The sequence below is a fragment of the Astatotilapia calliptera genome, chromosome 11 (assembly GCF_900246225.1).
Source record: "Astatotilapia calliptera chromosome 11, fAstCal1.2, whole genome shotgun sequence".
Lineage (NCBI taxonomy): Eukaryota > Metazoa > Chordata > Actinopteri > Cichliformes > Cichlidae > Astatotilapia > Astatotilapia calliptera.
This window is the reverse complement of record NC_039312.1, coordinates 35,993,497-36,015,536: the sequence shown is the minus strand read 5'-3', so window position 1 is coordinate 36,015,536 and position 22,040 is coordinate 35,993,497. Positions and strand designations below refer to the sequence as shown.

At 49.6% G+C, this 22,040-nt stretch overlaps 3 protein-coding genes across 13 annotated transcripts in view; 1 reads left to right on the top strand and 2 right to left on the bottom strand.

The window, feature by feature from the left end:
• Positions 1-842: 842 nt before the first annotated feature.
• gbp (glycogen synthase kinase binding protein) lies at positions 843-2,499 on the bottom strand. Its single transcript, XM_026184436.1, has one exon. It carries the CDS (start codon positions 1,746-1,748, stop codon positions 1,296-1,298), a length of 453 nt encoding a protein of 150 aa, XP_026040221.1. The 5' UTR covers positions 1,749-2,499; the 3' UTR covers positions 843-1,295.
• Positions 2,500-5,302: 2,803 nt separating this feature from the next.
• Positions 5,303-22,040, top strand: part of LOC113031457 (mothers against decapentaplegic homolog 4-like) — a 34,939-nt gene continuing 18,201 nt past the window's right edge. Inside the window, exons 1-4 of one of the 5 annotated variants that reach the window (XM_026183545.1) lie at positions 8,060-8,119; positions 8,226-8,343; positions 20,448-20,643; positions 21,249-21,497. In XM_026183545.1, the coding sequence (XP_026039330.1) occupies positions 20,548-20,643; positions 21,249-21,497 (345 nt within the window). In that variant the 5' untranslated portion in view covers positions 8,060-8,119; positions 8,226-8,343; positions 20,448-20,547. Of the gene's footprint in view, positions 5,866-8,059; positions 8,120-8,225; positions 8,344-17,352; positions 17,415-17,595; positions 17,656-19,536; positions 19,913-20,447; positions 20,644-21,248; positions 21,498-22,040 lie in introns of those variants that run through there. The other 4 variants (XM_026183547.1, XM_026183546.1, XM_026183548.1 and 1 more) reach the window with 4 other exon arrangements.
• LOC113031459 (uncharacterized) lies at positions 12,955-19,503 on the bottom strand. 7 transcript variants are annotated; one of them, XM_026183556.1, is made up of 6 exons: positions 19,287-19,503; positions 17,255-17,354; positions 17,054-17,171; positions 16,338-16,512; positions 16,158-16,217; positions 12,955-13,521 (listed from the first exon to the last, which is right to left on the bottom strand). In XM_026183556.1, exons 2-6 carry the CDS (start codon positions 17,317-17,319, stop codon positions 13,274-13,276), a joined length of 666 nt encoding a protein of 221 aa, XP_026039341.1. In that variant the 5' UTR covers positions 17,320-17,354; positions 19,287-19,503; the 3' UTR covers positions 12,955-13,273. The 7 variants fall into 7 exon arrangements, with proteins under 7 accessions (XP_026039341.1, XP_026039339.1, XP_026039343.1 ...); XM_026183554.1 differs by lacking the exon at positions 19,287-19,503 and adding an exon at positions 18,540-18,832; XM_026183558.1 differs by lacking the exon at positions 19,287-19,503 and adding an exon at positions 18,543-18,832.

Sequence of the window (22,040 nt, the reverse complement as noted above, 5' to 3'; positions counted from 1 at the left end):
GCCCAGAATCAACTTTTTCATTCCCAGTTTACTCAGAGGATCATTTAACTTCTCACTCTGCTTTTTTACTTAAAGATTCTTTATCAAATTTTTTATTTTATTGTAATGTTTTGGGTTTTTTTCTAATATTTATTCTTTTCAGCCTTTAACATTTTACTGTGTATTATTGATCTTTATTTTATCTTTTATTCTAGTTAATTGGCCATTTTTTCTTTGTTTGACATCCTACTTTTATTATTTAAAGTTGGATTGCTCCTCCTGGCCTCTGTAAAACAGAAAATTTGTGATAAATAAAGTAACTTTCTTGAATTTCTTCTCCATGAGTCTGTTGGACCTGCTCCTATGAGGACTCCATGAAGTAACAGAGCAGGTACAACAGGGGGCGCCACAGCCCGCAGGACCCACAGCCCACCACAGGTAAACATGTTTTTCTGCAGGAGTCACCCTGCTGTGACACAGGGGTGGGGGTGGGGTGGGTATTTAAAGGCTGATAATGAGCGTGTGGCCTCTAAGACCACGTCGTCCACAGGAAGAGGAGGGGGGGGGGCGTGTGTGCGTGCACGCAGGCTCATTACTGAGCTTTAAACCATGAGACTTGTGCAGTTAGAATCAAACCTCTCTATTGACTCATCTGGACAATGTGGCAGGTTAAACCAGCAGGTGTTTCCAGGTTATTTCCTGATGTGAGATCAGCTGATTTCACATCAGTAACACCTGTCTGAAGCTACCTATGCTAATCAGCTGATCGGTCTTATGGATCTGTTCAATCAGTGTATTCGTCCAGGTGTGATTCAGTAACAGCACTGCCGGTGCTCTGACAAAGACACTCTGCACAGGTGTGAAAAAAAAAAACAGGTGAGTTTATTAAGACAACAAAAGCCTGAATACTCAGGAACGGCAGGTACTCCGGTACGGAGCAGAGGCATTCTTCACACAACAAAAAGTACAACAACACAAGTCCTGCTGGGAGTTCCCACAGGTGAGAGCACCTGAGCCCACACAGGCCCAAGGGGCAGCCCGGCCCCCTACCTGTGCAGGTAAAACCCCACCATGAGACTGTAAACAAACCCAGCTGCTCATTTCCTCGTGAAGCAGAGAGCAGCCACATGTGTGCCTGGCAGCAACCTCACCTTTACCTGGCCTCAAGGTGAGCACCCCCCCCCCAGTCAAACATAAACATCATTAGCATAGCTCAGCTAGCTGCCGGCCTCGCGACCAAACGGAGAAATTAGAAAAAGTCCGAGCGGAGTTTCCGGTGAGTGGCTCAGGTGTGAGTCCGTGCCCGGTGTCCGGGCTCAGTCTCCGCAGTCCGCGGACAGCTGCAACCGCCTCACGGCCTCCTTGATCAGGTTCCCGGAGAGCAGCAGCTCCTGTAGCAGCCGGTGCGGGTCGTCCTCCGTCCCGCCGAGCCGCTTTCGGTTCCAGGGGCGGATCCGGTCCCAGTCCGAGTCTCCGGAGCCGGGCACGCCGTACGGGCTCGGCCTGCCGCCGGCACGCGGCCCGCGGCGGCTCCGGAGCCGCATGCAGCAGCCGGTCCGCGCCTGCGCTGGAGCCCCTGCACCGCCGGCCGCCGGTTTGGTCCCGGGGCCGCCGGCGAGGCCGTGCAGACGGCTCACCGACACCGGCGTTTGGGCGGAGCCGTGCAGCTGCAGCGCCTCTCCGATCCGCGTCACCAGTGCGTCCACCTCCGCTGAGTCCACGGTCACCGACTGCTCCAGCAGCAGGTAGTCATGCTTCCGGCACGGCATGGCGGCTGTCCTCCGTCTGGTCCTTCGTTGTGTTGGTGCGGGTCGGTGCTGTGTGGGTGCTCGGTGTCCTCGCTGCTCTCTCAGTTCATTTGTAAACAATGGCTGACGCGCTGCGGACTGTACCAAGTGCCCGAAGAGGCGGGGGAGCAGGGCGAACCCAAACACAGAGCCGATCCCGACAGCGCGGCGCCGAGGCTCCGGTTTACTCTTAATCCACTCAGGCGCGCTCTTGCTGCTCCGGTGCCAGAGCTCCGGACGAGAGCACCGGAGCCCCGCGAATCGGGGCCTTCCCGTCCCGCCCCCCCGGCCCCGCGCGCATTGGGCCGCTCCGCCGTCGCGGACGTTACATAACGGCGCGTGTGCAGGCAAAACAAACAAAGGCCCGAGTCCGTGTGACACTCACAGAGGAGCATGTGCACACGCTACCCCCTGCTGTCTGCTAGCCCATGCGCGTTCACGAGTCCACTGAACTGTGGGAGCCTTCAGGTGAAGGTGGCACGCGCTTCTGCACCCGTATAAAATCATCCCGGAGTGTTTCCGGTTTGTCTTCCTGTCCCCCATTCAATAAACTTTATTAACATGGCAGGAAACTCAAATCACTGTTGTTATGGTGGAGGTCCCGTGTGTGTGTGCGCGCGCGCGCGGGAACACGGTGTACGTTTGTTTCTGAGAAGTAGCAGCCGGTCTGAACCTGATGCTCCGTCGCCAACGAGCCTCACCACCGTAAAAGGAGCTACTATCACTGCAGACACGTGGTGCAGCAGCCAATCAGAGCGCTCAGCTGAGGTTTCCTCCGTGTGTGTGTGTGTGTAAAAACAGTCACCACTTCCTGAAACAGCAGCACATTCTTTGGCTCTGAGTGTCTTTGGACCATGTTTAAATAAAGCGCGAGCTGTAAAGGAACCGTTTCCGGCTGTGAGCCAATAAAGTTTATTTGAAACGTGTAATCAGCAGAGCAATGATGAAGTCACTCTCAGTTCAGGTGAGCAGGTGAAACACGGGTACTCTTCACCTGTCTGCCGTCCTCTGATGAACGCGCTCAACTTATCACAATCCCGCTGTCCTCACTCACACCTGAGCTTGGCAGCGGGCGTCCATCTTGTAATATACACGTTCTAACATACATGTTCTAGAACATTCTCAAGGTTTCGTTCGGGCCAAGCAGCGATGACCTCACAGTGAGGCGTTGTGAATGATGTTTGAAGATTTTAGTCGTGTCCAAATTCATGGGCTGCATCCTCCTGAGGACCCGGCCTTCGCGGTCTACGTGGCCGGGTCCTCAGAAGGTCGGGTAGGCTGGAAGTAAACGGCTGTGAAATGGAACGGTCTCGCCTTCAGATCTGTGTCACCGCTGTCTCTGTGGAGTTTAATAAACTCGGCCGTCTGCTCCTCGATATCTAAAATATAACAGGACACTGGGGTAAATTCTCGACCGTCTCACACTTCTGTTTAATCAGCTTTCTGTTTGACGTTTATTCAGCTGTGTGAAAATCACCCGATGGATTAATAACGTTTAATCTAATCTAATAACTTTAATCTCAGCCAAACTGATTTACTCACGAACAAATAAAACACTGAGAAAAGCCCAACAATAACATTTTTAGGTGGTCTAAGTGACTCATATATCACGTTTAACCAGAGAAGCAAAAGTCCGCGGTGATCTGAACATGATGTGCCGGGAGTTGTGCCGTTCTCTGCGGCTCCAGTGACCCTCGAGCTCCCGGCTAGCTATCGAGCTGGTGGGTAGAAGACGTCTCTGAAAACGTCGAAGCACTTTTGCAAATATGTGGTGTCTTGATACACCGAGCAGATATTTGATGTTTACACAGCTACTTTCTCATCTGAAAATGTGTTAAAAGTTTATCTTGTGTCCCAGAAAGATTAATAAGAGTAATTTTAAAACTTAGTAGCAGCCGCCATCGCCGGAAACTAGAGTTTGGCTGGGCCGCGCTATGAGTTCTGGGATATGGTAGGCCACGAAGGACACACCCGACCCATCCTTCAAATTCGGGGAAAAGGAGGACGCATTTGTCGGCTGCATTCGGAGGAGTCTACGAATTCGGACAGCCCTCGGCGCGTCGCTGTGACGTAATCGGCCTACAAACCCGTCCTCAGGAGGATGCAGCCCATGAATTTGGACACCCCCTTTGACACAGCACACTCTGCCACCTGTTCCACCTGTGTCCCGTCCGATGATCTGATTGGTCAGGGTTAGGTTTTGACGTTGGAGTGGTTGGGTCCTGCTAGCACCACTGCACTACATCAGTCCCGATGCCTTCATGTTTTCATGCTTACTGCTGACCAATCATAGTTCTCCCACAGATATCCAAGCACCTCCTTCCTGTGCGTCACAGTCACCTGGGGACTGCCCCCAAACTCTGACGTGCTCAAACAATGACGTCACCAACGACAGACTGGCAGGATGAAACATGGACGCTCTGGAAACTGAAGGCAGTGCAGAAACATCTGAAGTCTTCATTCTTATGAGAGACCTGTCAATCACAAGGCCTCACCAGTGAGGTTTCACAGCCAGCTCCGCCCCTTGCTTATTACGTCCGATTTGTAAACACAGACACATGACACGTTACAAGCGTTGTTTGTAACGTGTCAGGTCAGACTGGCTGAAGCCAGATTTGTGTGTAACGCTGGATTTTCAGAGTAAAGGTCGAACCTTCAGAGTGAATCAGTTAGCTCAGCCTGCTGTCAGGTATATCATGTCTATTACATGTTTATAAAAACCAGGTCAGACTGAAAATGAGAGCTCGCTGTGATGAAAGCACGTCCTCGCAGGTGAAAGTTTCACATGGAGCCATGTTCATGCCGACAGCAGAACCTCACACTGTTAATGTGAACCGTGCAATAAAGCGGCGCACCGAGTGCTTCCTGTCTGCACGTCAACACCTGAGCGAGGCTGTTTCAGAGGTCGCCCCCTCTGCTGCAGCCAGCGAGGGTTTGGCTGTGCGCTCCTGTGTTTGTGTAGGATCAGCAGGGCCATCTCAGAGCCAGCTGACATCATTGAAACACCCAGAGACCAAAGCAGCGGCTGCTTCACATCATGAACATGCCAACGGTGACACGGGAGTCTGTGGGGACTGGCTCACTGCTGCATCTGCTGGGCACCAGAGGAACTGCGGGACTGGTGGTTTATTCCAGGCTGGTTTCCTGGAAACTAAAATAATCTTTGTTTTAGCCGTTGAGCTTGAGAAACATGCCAGAGCGCCCCCTAGGTGAACTGCAAGGTTACTGACAGGAAGCCCTGCGGTGTTAAACGCAGTGGTTTCTGGGTGCTGATTGGAGGATTCATTTCAGTGAATTTGTTTTTGAATCCCAGGTTTGGACTCAGTCAGCTCCTGGTTCACAGTGTGTGTTGTGTTTGGTTCCCTCCTGCTGGCTGTGGTCATCGGCTCCCCCCCCCCCCCCTGTCCCCGGAGGATCAACTTTGATAGCAGTGGGAGCGCCGCCAGCAGCTCGGGTTCTCCGAGTTTGTTTCCTCATTCAGAGAGAGGGGGAAGCTCCCCCGCTCCACGAGGAATGTGAGGCGGCTGCACATGGCAGGAAGTAATATCACAGGATTTATGAGTCCCTGCAGTTGTAAACACAGAGAAGGCGAGGCGAGCAGAAAGCAAACAAGCCTCCTTCAGCTTTACTCGGCCGGCCAAAAGTCTATAGACACTCCTCTCTGTTTCAACGTGCACTGAGCCCCCAGATCAGCCGACTCCACCCCACTCGCACTCTGGGGCGGTGAGGTCAGAGCCCAGATGGAGACGGCAGATGATATCTGCTTCCTGTCAGTCAGACCGAAAACAAACATGTCACATGACTCCCATTAAATCCTCTCATTACAGCAGATTAGCAGCTCGCCCGCTCCTCGCTCTGAGCGACAAACATCGCATCATACACACAGAGACCTGCTAATCAGCACCATCCAATCAAAAGCCTCGAATTTCACTCATTAAAACCAGAGCTCAGCTTTCTCAGGCGCTCTGTTAATACAGTACCCTCACAGCAGCCGTGTCATTGGTCAGAGGAGGCTCCAGCAGCACAAACAGGGTCCAGACGGCTAACAGCTACAGCTGCCTGTCAGTCAAAGAGACCACGCCTCTAATAATGCACACAGGTGAGTTTTAGAAACCTCTTCCCCCGCACAGGTGTTATGAAGGTGGAAATCATCCAGAGAAAGGCGCAGCGTCTGCTTCAGACTGTAAACATGTTTATTGAACAATGTCTGTGGGGTCTGACTCACTGCTGCCTCTGCTGGACACCAGAGGAACTGCAGTGAGCTGCGGTCACGCTGAGGTGAAGCCTCTGAGTAAACTCTGTCATTGTGTACGGTGGACGTTTAATGACTGTCATTAAATCGCCGTCGGCCCCGCCCTCCTGCTGGTTCCGCCATGTTTGTACTGAAGTCAGCATTTCCATCAGGCTGAAGCTGAACCCTGTGCTCTGCCACAAGTAAAAACATGGATTACATAACAGTGCATGAAACCGCCACACACACCACGTGCTTTGTGTGTGAGCGTGGATGTACGTGAGCGGTGAGGGGTTCTCCTCAGCAGCCCCGGGGCATTGTGGGATTGATAAACAGAGCTGATATGACTGATGGGGCGACACCTCTACAGTTATATAACACACCCCGGGTATGTATGCATACGTGTGTGAACACACCCTGCACGTTGAGCTTTCCCAGTGACACACACGGTGTCAGATGGAGGGTCTGAGAGGGTGTTCCTCACCTGCTCTCAACGGTTTTTAAGGTGGACTTTAAGGTGGACTGCTCATTTTGTTGTCAAACCCTATCAGAGCAGCTTTGTATGAGTCACAGTTCACAATAATGCTTCTTTATTTGACACTGCTGCTCTATCCAGCCCCTCAGTTCCTGCTCTGTCTGAAACCAGAAACGTACCCGCAGGTTGAGCTGACGACGACTGTGATTGGACGCTTGCTCAGTGCATTTCCACCTGAGGAACGCAGCAGCTCTGAGGAAAGACGCTGGCTGCACGCCGCCACGCAACGCAGTGCCAACAGGTGACCTCACACCTGCACAGGTGGGAACAAGAACAGAGGAAGGAAGTAAAAACACATAATCTGGTCTTCAAAATAAAACAGGAAGTGAACTGAAGACAGAGGAAAAGAAAGACTCAAAGAAACACAAAGCCCTCAAAACAAATACACTGATGAGCACGCGGCGAGCAGCTGTGTTAAAGCGTCACGCTGCACACAAACTGAAGGCCGAGGCCAGCTGTTATCCGCCGGCCTGTTCCTCTGGACACCGACTCGCTTCAGTCTCAGTTTCTGAGAACACGCCACTGCCCCACCTCCCTCTCTTGCAGCCAAAACGGTTGAAGTTGTTTTTGTTATTGTTGAGACTGAGGCGGAGCACATGGGCCAGAGAGAGCGCTGCAGGACCAATCGTCTGCTCGCTGCCAAATAAGGAATCACAACTTTATACAGACAAGTGAAGCCCTGCTTTCAAAGGTCAGAGGGCAAGAAACCAGAGAGACGACAGACAAAAAGTCATCTCATCATAAAAACAAGAAGAACTCAAACTGTGTAATCAGGTTTTTACAGTCATGTTGATCAAACAGCTGCAGGAGCATCTCCCAGCCTGAATTGAACTAATTCATTTTAAGTTATCCAGAAACCAGCAGAAACCAGCAGAAACCAGCAGCACCTGCAGCTCCAGTTCCCACCAACCAACAGGCTAAAGACAGAAGCGCCACCTGCTGGCCACAGGGACACAGTGCAGGTCCAGCATCTGAGACTGCGAGAACAACAGTAACAGAATCATCATCATCATCAGTGTCGTGGTCACGATGATGATGAAGGCTTGGAGCAGCACACGGAGAGCAGCTGCACGAGTGGGCGTCGATTCCCCGAGTCCAGCCCACAGCACCAGCCACTTAAACATCTGCAGCAGCTGGAGTTCAAACCATCTTTAATTCACACCGTTTGATTCTGACCAACATTTCGTGTTGTTTAAACGTTTTCTCTCAGCTTCACCAACATGTCCCGAGAAGAACGTTTTGGCAGCGGTCTCGTTAGAGACCGCCTGTTTCTGGCTAGGGAACAGGAAGTTGAACTTCTGTAACCCCGCCTCCTCAGCTCTGATTGGTCACCCATGCAGGTGCAGAGCAGCAGAGGAATCTGCAGCGTCATGCCATGGATGTGCTCAGCGTCTAAATCCAGACACTCCAGCTGCCAGCTTCCTAGAAGGACTGCAGACAGCGTGCGGGACAGAAATAACCTGCTGCTGAGGCTCCTGATATCATGTGACCCACGCCGAGTGTTTCTAAACACGTGTTGTTGTGTGTGAGCGATCAGATGTGTGAGTATCCTGACGTCAGGGATCAAGGAGGCGGAGCCGCTCTCAGGTCAGCTCTTGGTCCGAAAACGTCTTCTGAGCGTGAACTCAAACGTGAGCTGCCATCGTCACACCCATTTCATCACCTTCATCCATCACTTCATCTTTGCTTCCAGATCTTTCCTTCAGGTCAGAACAGACTCTACGTGTCTCCTGACAGGGAGCCCGCTGTCCTGCCTGGGAGCGTCTCGTGACCTCGCCGCTGCGCCCATCGTGTGCAGCGCTCGGTTCAAGGTTCAAGGTTCTTTATTTGTCACATGCATAGTTATACAAGTATAACACACAGTGAAATGTAGCCTGACACGCTCCTCGACATGTGCAAAAATTGGGGGGGGGGGGGTGTAGAGGAAGAACATTATATATATATACACACACACACATACATATAGTATATACACTGGGTGAATGTGCAGTAGTAGCAGCAAGCAGGTGAATTCTGTACATTAATATGAATAGACATCTGACTATTTTACAGGATAGACAATATCAACATATTTAAAATTAAAGGAATTGAAATGTACATTGTGCCTTGGTTTAGTGTCTGGAAGAGTACTGACTCAGTCAGTTATAGATGATGTGAGAGGGCGGGTGTGTGTGTTTAGGGCACGGATGGCTTGGGGATAGAAGCTCCTCTTGAGTCTCTCTGTCCTTGCCCAGAAGATGCGGAACCTTCTACCAGATTGCAGAAGTTGGAACAGTTTGTTGCCAGGATGGGACGGGTCCTTCAGTATCTGCGCTGCTCTAGTCCGGCATCTCCTGGTGTAGGTGTCCTGAAGCGGGGGGAGAGCAATCCTGCAGCAGCGTTCAGGCGCTCTTGGAGATACGAAAGAGTCCTGGATGGTTTCAGAGCAGACAGGCACGCTTGGTGAAGGTGACGGGAGCGGGGATGGAGGCGTTTTTTGAATCCACGAAAAATAAAAGTAGCCGTGAGCGGATGACACGCAGAGGACGTCGTCGCTGCTCGAGTTTCGGTGCTGTCACATCCCGTGTGAGGCGGCAGTGGCGGGGGGGGGGGTCTGAGGCCAGCTGGCACCCGGAGACTGGGTCAGGTGTCAGAGTTGAGCGGGTTCGCCGCTCTGGTCGGGGTCAACCCAGGACACGTGATCCACTCCTCACACGGGGCCCACGGTTCTATTTTAATCCATTTAAATGTCACATTTGTTTTTAGCTCAAGGCCTTAAACAAACAAACGAGAAACCAGTCATGGTGACGATGATGATGATGGTGTTTAAAGTCCAGCCTGATTATTTTCTGCTGATAATTCTAATAAATAATAACTTTTTATTGATATCATTGGTTAAATATAAACATTTCTATTTCACGTCCACTGTGGAGCGACTCCAGCTGAATAGACGCCATCGTGCACATGGCTCTCTGAGCTTTACCGTTGATAAACGGCGCCCCCTTCAGTGAGGAGGTGACCTTTACCCTGATTACGGTTGCTTCGTTTTGAAGGTACGAGCTGTGACGATGCCTCTGTGCAAAGAAACAGCAACAAAACAAAACTGTCGCCATCCAACGACAGGCGAGTTCTGGAAACAGGTGATATTCTCCTGCCCGTCAGCTCAGACATGCTACACAAATACTGTAATACCTGAAGAGGTACCGCCTCTTCAGGCGAGTCATCAGTGATGTTTCTGTAATTCTTCTACATGAGGAAAAGATTAAGTGTTTCAGGAGGCAGATTAACCGTTTAGTGACAGAGTCACACCTGAAACACCCAACAGGTGGCCTCACCTGAAAAAGTAAGTGAGAATCACGTGAAGGCTCAGAGTGTCAGGGTCTAGCAGGTAAGATCAGAGCCCGCCTACAGACACACACCAAACCGCCAACAGCTTCACTTCCTCCGATGTCCACAAACAAGCCATCTTTTATATACAGTCTGTGGTCTCCAGTTGCGCTGAGGTGAAGACGCAGCAAAGAATGTCCATAGACCCTCCCCCTGGTGTGGCGTTTAAGATGATGTCACAGGTAAAGTCCTGGCTGTGTGGGCGTGGCGTGAGGAATGAACGCGAGGGTCGGAGGAAATCTGTCCAATCCGATTAAAGCCGCCGTGTTTCCTCCTCGACGCTCGGTTACTTAAGTAGGTGAACTGAGCGTCACACCTGAGCTGCACTCAGCTCCGGTACCTGTTTCTCCCTCAGCGTCCGTCTCAAGCTCCTTCTCTGCTGTCCTGCAGGACGAGGTGAGGGCGGGAGGAGGACAGAGAGCTGGTCAGTGCTCTTGTTTACAGATGTAGAACATCTGTCGCTGCAGGGTCAGGGGTCAGAGGTCAGAGCAGCACTCACAGTTTCAGTTCGGCGGTCCTTCGTGGTCAGAGCAAAGCTGGTACCCGAGCATCAAGTGACAGCGGCAGCATGTAATGGTCACCGTGACGCAGACCGTACATTTGATCTGAGCTAAAAGTTTAAATCACCGTCAGTTTCAGTCTTTTATGTGGGAAATAGATTCAGAGTTTGCTGACATTCCTTCATGCAGAGCTCTGCTGGCTGAGTTGGGATAAAAGTTCTCAATAGAGTTTTTGAGCTCAGCAAGGAAACCTGTCAGTTCATGGACATGTATGATGCAGTGAAGCTGTCACTAATGCACCAGTGCAGCCTGCCTCACTTTCCCTGTTGCCAAGTCATGTTGAACCAAGTCAGCGCACTTTGCTGAGCTGCACCTGTGCAGATTCAGATGCAGCTGCAGTGTAATGATGCACTCAGGGAAAGACACTGAATGGCCGCACAGTTTATTAGCTCCACTCCTGCAGCTCCGTCTACATGCGGCTCCAACCTTGTGTTTGCTCTCATTTACTTTTCCTTAGGTTTTGGCAGCATGTCCTTATTTCTAACTTGCATAATTTTGACAGGATATATTTTTATGAAGAGCAAAATATTTAAAGATAAAGTTTATTTTTTTAAGTTTATTTAATCTGGAATAATATTCCTGTCTGTTTTATTCATATTTATGTTTAAAAAACAGTTTGTGTTCAGTGAATGTTTATCTTGTTTGGCCCGCGACCTGACGTGTGCCTTGAGTTTGACGCCCCTGCTCTAAACTGTGCGTGCACGTCAGCTGACTTGCCGCACACGTTGCTCCTTACAGGACATCAGTGTGTTTGAGTCTACTGGTCTCAACTGGAAATAACCAACACGTCTCTTGATACTGGCTCAGCTCCCAGCTTCTGTAGTTGAACCAACGTTTTGGAGAAAAACGATGTTCTGGACATTTTCCAGTCTGGTTCCCACAAACTGCACTGAAACAGCTTTACTTAAAGTGTGTGGTGACATGTTGATGGCAGCAGACTCTGGAGAGTACACCGTACTGGTTATACTGGATCAAAGGCCTGTTCGGGATTACTGGTGTTGTTTTAAATATCGTATCTATCAGAGACATCTTTTACCGTCTGTGTGAATCAAGTGTTGTCATCAGCTCTGCCACCTCAAGGATGTGGCGAGGTCCAGTTCTGCCTCCAGGACAAATGATGAGACCACAGCATCTCCTGTCATCTCTGTGCTGATGGCATCAGGTGTTCTGCTCTTTCAAAGCTTCTGAGTTCTATAAATTGTCTTGTTTGAATAATTGTCAGAAATCAAACAGTGGTTGAACCACAGCTTCCTCCAGCTAAATACAGATAAGACAGGAACTTTTGCTCCTGATCACATGATCTCAGCTTTGTGTGCGTCCTGTCTGACGCTTCAGTCTGAGAATCTGCGCACGGCTCGTTCGAGCTGCTTCTTTCAGCTGCACACTTTCTAACTGCTCATGTAAAGCTAAACAGTTTCATTATGGGTCAATGTGGCTACACTGTTTATCTGTACATGACAAGAAAACCTCATCTGTGTCAAACGAGACAGTTTAGCTCCTCCCACTAACCAGCAGGAAGGTGAAGACCTTTGAAAACGTCCTGCCTGACATCATGCACATGCAGGAGAAGCCTGAGCTCATCATCAGAAACCCTGTTTAACACGAACGTCCAGCACCAGAGGAGTCACATGACAGGAGTCACATGACAGGAAGGGTAAAACGGTCTCGAGGGTTCAGTCTCCTGAGGCTACGTCCACACTGGCCCGGATAGATTTGAAAATGGCGTTTCCGCCTGAAAACGCCGTTTTCAAATCTATCAATGTGGAGGAAAAGCAGCGAGTTTGTTAAATGGAGGTGGAGTCGTTGCTGCGAGTAACACAAAAGTACAAAGTTGCAAAAGCGAGTGAGAGTTAAAGAATTTGAGGAAAAGCTTTTTGGAGCGCGTGCAGACTGATGTTCATCTTTAACAGGGCTGTCAAACAGAACAGCTGCTGTGTAACGCCCTCCGCTACCTTTGTTTAACTGGCCACATGACTGCATCACATGACTAACATGCGTCATCGTTTTAGAAAGTTTGCGTTTTTGCTGTCCACACTGCGACGCGAAGCACTGTTTTCAAATCTTTTTGTTTTCGACAGCGTTTTGAAAACGCCGCGCTTTCGTTCACGGAAAACGCCGCCTCAGTGTGGACGGGACGCCAAAACGGAGAGAAAATGTTTTCAAAAAACGAAAACGCATTACTGTGGACGTAGCCTGGAAGTCGGTGATGCATCTGTAGCGACCTCGCCTCCTTCAGCCCATTTAAATGCGAAGCACTTCAAACCTACCAGCAGGGGCGACTCCTCATCAGCTGACCTGAGCTCAGTGAGGAGTGGCGCCCAGCTCGCGGCCTCGTCGACGCCGCTTCTGCATTTTGGTTTTTGGAGCTCAAAGTGGATTTGTAACCTGAAGTGCACACGTGCAGCTCGTGACCGAACCGATGCCTCGTCTCTGGAGAGATGATGATTGGCCGAGAGGACAGACACATCGATGAACTGCTCCTGAGGACTCGGCGAAGGCGTACAGACAAGAGCGAACAAACGTCTTTTATTCTTTTAAATGTTGGGAACAAAAACTTCAGAATTACAAACGACCCATTAAAAATTCCAACACACAGAGGGTCAGTGAAGGACACACAACCACTTCAGGAACACATACAAACCAACAGAAAACTGAACGCTCTGGTTTGAAAACAAAGAAATGCTTAATGCACCTGAGAGCAGGAGCCAATCAGCAGCCTGAGAGCTGCGGCCTTCAGTCACCAAATAAAACTCGTGTACACTTGGAGAGGCGGTTCCAAAGTAAGAACAAACCTTTGGTCCCGCCCGTCACAGTTTCAGTCCCACAGCGGCTGCGGCTGTCCCGCCATCGACATGTACTCGTCCAGCTCGGCGTCCAATCGGCTCCGGGACGTGGACATGTAGTCGTCCAGCTGTTTGTCCAGTCGGCTCCGGGACATGGACATGTAGTCGTCCAGCTCAGCGTCCAGCTGCTTCTTCGTTGGCACCACCTTTCTGCTGCCACCACGCCCCTTTGAAATGGTGGCCCCGCCTATCCGCAGCTTTACCCCGCGCCGTCTTCGTCCTGCCAGAAACAAAATTGATAGATTTACACAAACAGGAGTCAGCAGGTCAAAGGTCAGCAATGTAATGCCACTCCCTCTTTGGTTTGTTTCCATGGAGACATGATTCACTTTTAGTTTTCCTGCTGTTGGTTCTTGTGCGTTTGTGTCCTGAGAGACACCGTGAAGTTTCTTCATCTCTTTATTATCTGACCCTTTAGGCCCCTCCCTCATTCGGCCCCTCCCTCCTGGGCGGATAAAGGCCCGCATGGTCATTTCCTGTTGGGTGTCAAAGCCAAGCCAGAACAAAGTCATGAGCCTGTAAATATAACCATGCAATGTTCTGTGGAAGCCCCTCCCCCTCTGTACTAGGTACAGGTAACCCCGAGCTCCAGCCATAGAGGCGGTGTCCCGATTCAGGGTCTGCAGCCTTAAAGGCCGCATTTTAAGGCCGATTACGTCACAGCGGCACAACGAAGGCTGTCCCAATTCAAAGGCTGCTCCAAATGCGTCCTTCATTTCCCTGAATTTTAAGGCTGTGGCGGTGTAGACTTCGTGGCCCAACATATCCCAGAATGCATAGCGCGGCGGTGGGTGTGGATAATTTTGCCGGAAAACACGGCGGAAGCGGAGCAGCTGAAGAGTAAACTTTAAGTACTGAATATGATGTCACTTATTTATGTGCGAATGTTTAATAATGAAGAACATTAAAACATGACTGTTGGTCACATGTCGGCAGAGTCATGTGACATTAGCGACGTTTGTACTAACTTGGTTTTAAAGCCTTTCAATATGCGCCGTTCGATAGCTGAGCTTAATCTGACAGAGAATCTGATGATTTTGTGGATAATTAAAGTCGGTCATATATCCACAAACACAACAAGCTGAAAGTCAGTGATGCTGCTCGGTTTGCAGTCCTGTATTATCAGTCTGTATTATAAGTCACTATATTATCCAATATTGGATAATATAGTGTAATATAATAAATCTACCCTACCGCCTACTGGTGTTGGCCAGAGGGGCCGATGGCGCAATATGGCAGCCTGGCTTCTGTCAGTCTGCCCCAGGGCAGCTGTGGCTACAACCGTAGCTGCCTCCACCAGTGTGTGAATGTGGGAGTGAATGAATAGTGGCATTGTAAAGCACTTTGGGTGCCTTGAAAAGCGCTATATAAATGCAATCCATTATTATTGTTATTATTAAATCACTTACGAGTTTAATTTGTCAGCAACTTCCTGCCAGCCCTCTCTCCTTGCTTTTGCAGCCTTTGCAGTGTTCCCTTGCGTTTTAATTAAACTCTGAAACTCCTGAAATCCCTCAATCAAGAGTTCTTGCTCTGCTGCCGAAAAATACCGAGCGCGCTCCTTCGACATTTTCGCCGACCAATCAGAGGGTTGCCGATCAATGTTTCTACTATCGATGCGTAGCCCCTGTTAAGCCACCCAGTGATCTCACATTACTTCATCCAGCTGTACTAATCGTCAACAGCAGGTGTGTTCGGAGAACCGGATTAGCGAGCTCACGGTTAGCGCGATGATTTGGTCTTGGATGTAGTAAGCGAGGTACGAAGAACGGACCCCTGAACATCACGGCACAAGCAGGATTCACTGCACTGTTAATGTTAGCTATGTTATATTGCTGCCTCTGTTCGGTGGTGTCGAGCCAAACGGACTTTAACGTGTGTCTGTGAAGGTTCTCAGTCATCCAGGTCATCGTAGTCTAAGGAGCTTGGAAAGAAAAGCGTCTGGACTTCTTTAAGTTGCTTGAAGACGTTTCACCTCTCATCCGAGAAGCTTCTTCAGTTCTAAGGTCAAATGGTGGAGAGTCCCAGATATAAACCTAGTGGGAGTTTCCCCCCACAGAGGGACAAAAGGACCCCTGACTGTCATGCTTGACTGTCTTTGAGTGAAGATTTAAGGTGATTGGAAATGTAAATAACTGCAACTTGAATCTTTACTCAAAGTAGAGTTCAAGCTCACTGCTGTAATGAATCATAATATAATAATAACTATAATATTGGCCATATTATATTTAATTACCACAGTGAGATGACTTTAGTCTCATGAACAACATCAGCTCATTGTTATTTTCTAGCTAATCTTAAATGACTGTTCAGCACAGGAATGAAGCCCAACAATCATGTTTCAGTCCCGTGGTCTCAGATACTCAGCTAATCAAACACAGCTCATGTAAAAACAAACACATGAACAAAAGATTTTCTCCTTTCTTTCTTTCAAATAAAGCTGTCTGAAATGCTTCCAGCAGTTGGTGTCATGGTTGCATTTCACAGGCCTCGCACTTCTTAGTGGTGCTTGAGCACCGTCAAGGCTGCAGACCCTGAATTGGGACACAGCCAGTGCACCAGAGCAACCGTTAGCCTCTGGCAAAGGGCCTTTGACCTCTAAACATTTAACCTTTGAGGAGGGGAGATTTCAAAGCTCTGACTCAGTAGGGGTCAGCTTAGTCGAGCTACTGGGACACGCCCCCCTGGCGGTCAGCCCTCCAGCTGTATTTAAACGTCTTTGAATTTAACTGGCAGACAGTAGCTGTGCCATCAGATGCACGAATCAGAGCGCAGCTCTCCTAACCCCGCCTAACAGGCCAAATCGCACCAACCTTTTCTCCACAGCTCAGCATGAAGCTGTGCTGAGAAACTCACCTGAGGTCAGCGGTCTCAGCTGGCTCCGCCTCCCGAGTCGACCGCTCAGACCTACTGCTCCTGCAGAGGAAACGCACGCACAGGTGGAGCACAGGTGAGAATTCTACTGCAGCTTCAGTCTAGCGAAGAAGGCCACACACTGCTGCCCCGCCCACTGCGCGCCGTGTTTCAGATACTCACGCCTGCAGGTGGAGGTGACCCGCGCTCTCCACCTGTATTTGTTCATGAAGCTCCAGAAGCCTTGATGCGCAGAGGCTGACGGGCGGCGAGTTACCCGCTGCCAGCCGAGTCGAGTCCAGACGCTCCTCTTCCTCCTCAGGTGACGATGCTCCGCCCTCTCAGAGCTCCCGGCAGCCTGCAACACAGAGACACAGCAGCTCGCTTTTACGGTGCAGTAGCTCGCCATCCACTTGTAAAATCGGACGAGTGTGCACATGCTGAGAACCCTTATGATGACGCAGCGGTGACCCGTGTGGGCGATATAACGAATGCACTCGATGCACCGCGGGTTTTTCACGTACGATGGCAAAAATGACTTTATCGTAACTATCCAGTACAGGTTGCCATGGAATTCTGCACCAAATGCATCATTAACCCCGCCCCCCAACCAGACACTGTTCTACCTGCGCTGAGCGTGCATGTTTATACCAAAGAGGGAAGAAGATTGCGACAGAGTTTCAGACTCGCTGTCATTTGATTTCACGAGGATGTCGAACAAAACCTCACACTGGTTTGGTCCCACAAACACCTCACGACCCCATCGCGCCAGGGATGGTTTCACTGTTTTCAACTCCACGTGGCGGCTGCAGCGTGTCAGACGAGCAGGCCGGTGGTCCTCCGATGAACACCTGGGCCGCCCTTCTTCACAGGTGACCTGTGACCCCTCTGGGACTCACCTGTGGAAGAAGCAGCGATAAGGGAGCTGACTTCATCAGCAGGACCACGGGCAGGGCAGCGGATGCTCTCTGATGCAACCTGGAGCAGGTCTGCTGTTCCACCAGGACTCTGGAGAAGCTGCCGGCAGAGAGAGGAGGGAACGTCAGCACAGTGTGCCTGACCTTTAACTTTGCAGGACGCAGGAGGTCATGGTAACTCACCGCTCGTGCAGGGACACCGTCGATGTTCCTCTGGGGCGAAACGAACCTGGCTCTGATGACTCCATCTGCCTCTGGATGCCGGACCCTGTTCACCTGCCGCCTGATTCAAAAGGATAAAAAGCTTCATTCAGCACGGAAAGCGGAAAAAGCAGCAGCTCCGGTAAAACTGCCACTTCTTGATGTCTGCCTTCATATCGGCATTCTTCAAAGAGCCCACACGCGACCCTGTTCATTTACACAGCTGTTTAACTCACACAGATATCTCCCGTCTTTGAGACGGAAACGCAGATAAAAATTTAATTAATCTCGCTTCGTGGTTCAAAGGTCAGCCGAATTTAAGAGGAGGCCTCAGTGACCTCGTGGTGTTCAACACAGTCTGTGAGCGCTCTCAGTTTCCGCAGGTAACACGGAAATTTCCAATTTCGCTCTGTGCTAAAGCGGCGCTGGCCCGCCATTTTGTGTCCGCGCAAAAAAAGCAGCGCTCACAGCTAACGTTAGCTTCCACAGTTCACCTGTTCAGTTATAATACGTCACCCACGCTTACCTGTATCTGAACGTCCTACCGGGAGAAGCTCACGGCTTAAAACAGACACACCTGTTACTAACTGTAAGGTCACCTCCGCTTGCTAACACTCGTGCTAATTAAGCGCAATGCTAACCCACAAGCTGTTGTTAGCATTAGTTTTACAAAGTTTAGTTTTTACAGATCAGCTAATTCCTCTCCACAGGTTTTAGGTGAGCTCCGGTGAGGCGAGCAACAGCACCTGGTGTTTCTCTCACAGCTCAGCCGCTAAATGTAGAGGCCAAACCGCCGTTAAAGTCACGCTCTGCCCGGGTTAACCGCAGCTAACGGCCCGCTCTGGGGTCAAGTTCACATCTATAAGTCAGCAGCACACACACCTGTGTCAGACTCACAAACACAGAAGCCCACACAGGTGAATGTGTGTAGAAACATGTTTGATCCGCAGGCAGAACTTTAAGGCTCCAGCAGTTCCGAAGGCTATTTCTGCCAATAATTATTATTATTTTGTTTAACCAGGAAGATCCCATTGAGATTAAAAACCTATTTTTCAAGGGAGACCTGGCGACGACAGGCAACAGCAAGTGTCTCACATTTACAAAAATTACTCAGTTAAACTCAGGCAGCAAAAACACGCATGCAAAAATAAATAAAATTTACAAAAAAATAATATAATTCAATAAAATTCAGTTAAAATGACAAACTAATTGAAACAGTTGCATGTTGTGGACTTGGCCTCAAGGATTCTTAGTTTAGATTTCAAACCACTTGATGAGAGTCGTTTCCTGCAGTCCGTTCCAAGCCGAGGGGGCTATGGTCAAAATCTCTTTTGCCAAGTTCAGTTCAGGCGGACGAAGAGGATACGACCAGCATGTTTCACTGCAAGCAGGGAACATATGAAGGCAGCAATCCGATTATTGCCTTATATGTAAAACTGTATAAATGAGAGTTCCTCCTAATGGCCAAAGCAGGCCGTAGAACTCTCAGTGGTGAGTCTGAGATTTACTGTTAGTGATGAACCTCAGAGAAGCACGACACACAGTATCAACACGAAGCATTCATATATAGAATAGACATTTCTATCTGTCTCCAGCACAGATAAAAACGTTGCAGCAACAAACTGCTTCTTTGTATTCAAGAAAAACGCGACTTATTTTGAAAATAAAATCGCAGTATTAACTTCAGTGTTTTTACGAGATTCTCTTCATGTGGTTTGAAGGTGAGCGAGTCATCCAGATATTTCTACGTGTGAACCAAAACATCGAGTCGTGGTTTAAAGGAGAAAACACAGTTAAAGAAAAATCTACAAATCAAAGGTTAAAAACAAACATCCTAATTAAATTAAAGACTGGAAAGGTGGTCATGAGTAAAACATCAGGCTTGGTGGGTGGGGTGGGTTTTTCAAAATTGCCTTCATATTCTTTTTTCTTTTTACTATATAAATAAAACATTAGAAAATATGAGACATTTGAGGCTGGGACTTTGGTTTTCTATTAAAGCGCCATCACTGACCGCTCATGGCTTCAGTTGTGGATGCTGGTCCCCAAAGACGTCCACAGACTGGAGGCCTCGGCCTGCTCGGTGAGGGCGTTCTCCCTGTGGGAGCTTGACAGAGCTGCCGTCCTCGGTGCAGGACCAGTCAGTCTGGGACTGAAACCGCAGAGGTTTCCATGGCAGACGGTCGGAAAGCCAAGAGTTGGCCTGAAAGAGGAAGAGGACGTTTTATTGTGAAAGAGTGTGTGCAGCAGCTGCAGAGTTTTAGAGGAACACACTCTTGTTTTTGTGTCTTTATTTATTGTAGGGCCTGAGTGCAGACAAATGTCACTCTGTCCCTTTTTGTTTCATCATAAAGGTCAGCTGTTTTTATTCTGCAGCTTCAATGTTTCTGTCAAACACGAGAAATGTGTTTCCTCGACTTTCGCCACCAGATGGCGCCAAACACACACACAGACACACACACACACACACACAGGAGGGCTGTGATTGGCTCTCTCACGGCTGAAGTCACGCGCACAAACTTTCTGACAAGGCAAAGCGTGTTTCCGGCAGTATCACAAAATAAAAGCAGCAGTAACTGATGCGGGAAAATGAGTGAAAGGAGAGTTTTTGAAGCTGCATTTTGGAAATATTTTAGTTGAGTTGAGTTTTAAAACGTTTCTTTAACCCAGGAAACATCTCTAATAAGTGTTAATATATTTCTGTTAATCATTTTAATCGTTTTTAACCCTTAATGAGTAAGCTTGCCCTAACGAGATTTGATGCTTTTCTTTGTGACGTGAGAATGAATTTAGGTTCACAATGAAGTAAAACTAGGTCAACTAAAAGAAAGGAAAACTTTAGAACGGGACAAATAACTAAAACTAGACAGCGAAAGCACGATTACAGGTGAATAACCGAATAGCCACTTTTCAATAACATGAAAAATAAAATAACATAAATTTTAAAAAGAACAAAAATCAAACCAGGCAGAAAAATAAGGCAAACTGTAATTATCATTGTATAAAACTTAAATTGACTGTGCAGTGAACTCAGACAACGCACACAGGCAACATTACAGTGACATCGATGACAGGTGGCAGGTGTGCAGGCAGGAAGCACAAACAGGTAAACCGCAGGTAAACGCTCCACATCTTAACAACGCTCAGTTTTGTCTCTGTGCTCTTATTTTGGAAGGCCCCAGAGGTCGCCAGACTTCCTGTTATGTCTGGCCGTCGGGGGAGCATGACATAGCCCCCACCTCCTCCTCCCCCCGGTGAGCGTGCAGACAGTCTGGATGCAGACGGAGTCGCACGCGGACGCGCCGACGGACGAACCTCCGGCCTCACGGACCCGGCAGCGGATCATAGCCGAGCGGAGAGCGCCGAGCCCGGTGAGTGCGCCGCAGGAGCCCGCTGAGAGCTTTTGTAATTCTTCTGTGAACAACTGTTGATGCAGCAGTCGGGTCAGCCAGTGAGCGTCAGGCATCGTCAGCATCTGATGACGTCATAGAGCCACGGTCACGACGTCATGTTGCTTACAGTTTGATGAAAAAATGAAAGCAATCAGTAGTGAGACGAGGATGTGCATGTGTGGTGATCCTGTCTCCTCCTCACCTCTCTGTCTGTCTCAGAGGGAAGTGACGTGTGTGGGGGGACAGGAGTACTTCTGATCACTGACAATACGATCAATATCAGCCCCTGCTCTGTATCTGTGCTCAGGGACCGTATGAGGTCACCTGTGGATCAGCTATAGGATCTGTTCCTGGCCCACGGGCACACCTGAGCGTCCCACCTGTCTGTGTGTTCCTGTCATGTATTTCCTGTTCCTCTGGCTGGTGGGTTCACGTGAAACCTGACAACGACCTCAGCGTTTATCACGGGTCTGTGTGATGTCACCGAGGGCACACAAGCCCCACCCACATAGATCTGTCCGGGGAAGTCTTTTTATGGATCTGATTGTTGAGCCGTCTGAGCAGATTCTGTTTTACTTTATCAGGTGACCATGTCGGTGCTCGGCCCCGCCCCCAGCAGCGCAGACGCCTGCCTCAGCATCGTCCACAGTCTGATGTGCCACCGGCAGGGCGGCGAGAACGAGGGCTTTGCCAAGCGCGCCATCGAGAGTCTGGTGAAAAAGCTGAAGGAGAAGAAGGACGAACTGGACTCGCTCATCACCGCCGTCACCACCAACGGCGTGCACCCCAGCAAGTGTGTCACCATCCAGAGGACGCTGGACGGCCGGCTGCAGGTACGGCGGTGAAAACCCGACAGAGGGCCCACAGGAAGGCTTGAGGCTCAGAGAGGAAGTAGTCACCTTATTTTATTCTGACAGAGTTAGAAAGATAACAGGACTTCAAAGAAAAAGTCTTTAAAGTCTTCAGGCTCCGCCCCTCACCTGGTCTGCACCTGATCCTGTCCTTCCTGTGTCCTCTGTCGGCGCTCCAGGAGCTCCTCACCGCTGATATAATAATAATGATGATGATGATGATGGAGCTGTGAGCAGCAGCCTGGGTGTGTCCCCCAGTCTCTCAGTAATTATGAGACCAGAGGACAGAGCACACCTCAGTCTGCTGAGCAGGTTCACACCAGGAACAGCTGATCCGGCCCACAGCGCACCCCTCCCCCCACAGTCCCACTAAAACATGCGACACCTTCTCAGGAACTTCTGAAACATTCACAGACCCTTTAAACCAAAACGTCCCCACCCCACGAACCGTAAAAGGAGACGTGGTTCACCTGAGGACATTGTCTCCATCCCCACTCCGTCATCCTGTGTATGCTGCTGTTAAAA

Excerpts from the sequence above, each read along its gene's own strand:
- gbp (XM_026184436.1), bottom strand. The coding sequence starts at position 1,748 with ATGCCGTGCCGGAAGCATGACTACCTGCTGCTGGAGCAGTCGGTGACC.
- LOC113031459 (XM_026183556.1), bottom strand. The coding sequence starts at position 17,319 with ATGGAGTCATCAGAGCCAGGTTCGTTTCGCCCCAGAGGAACATCGACG. Across the intron at positions 17,172-17,254 it reads ACGGTGTCCCTGCACGAGCG|CTTCTCCAGAGTCCTGGTGG; the intron begins GTGAGTTACCAT and ends CTCTGCCGGCAG. Across the intron at positions 16,513-17,053 it reads TATCGCTGCTTCTTCCACAG|GCTGCCGGGAGCTCTGAGAG; the intron begins GTGAGTCCCAGA and ends TCTGTGTTGCAG.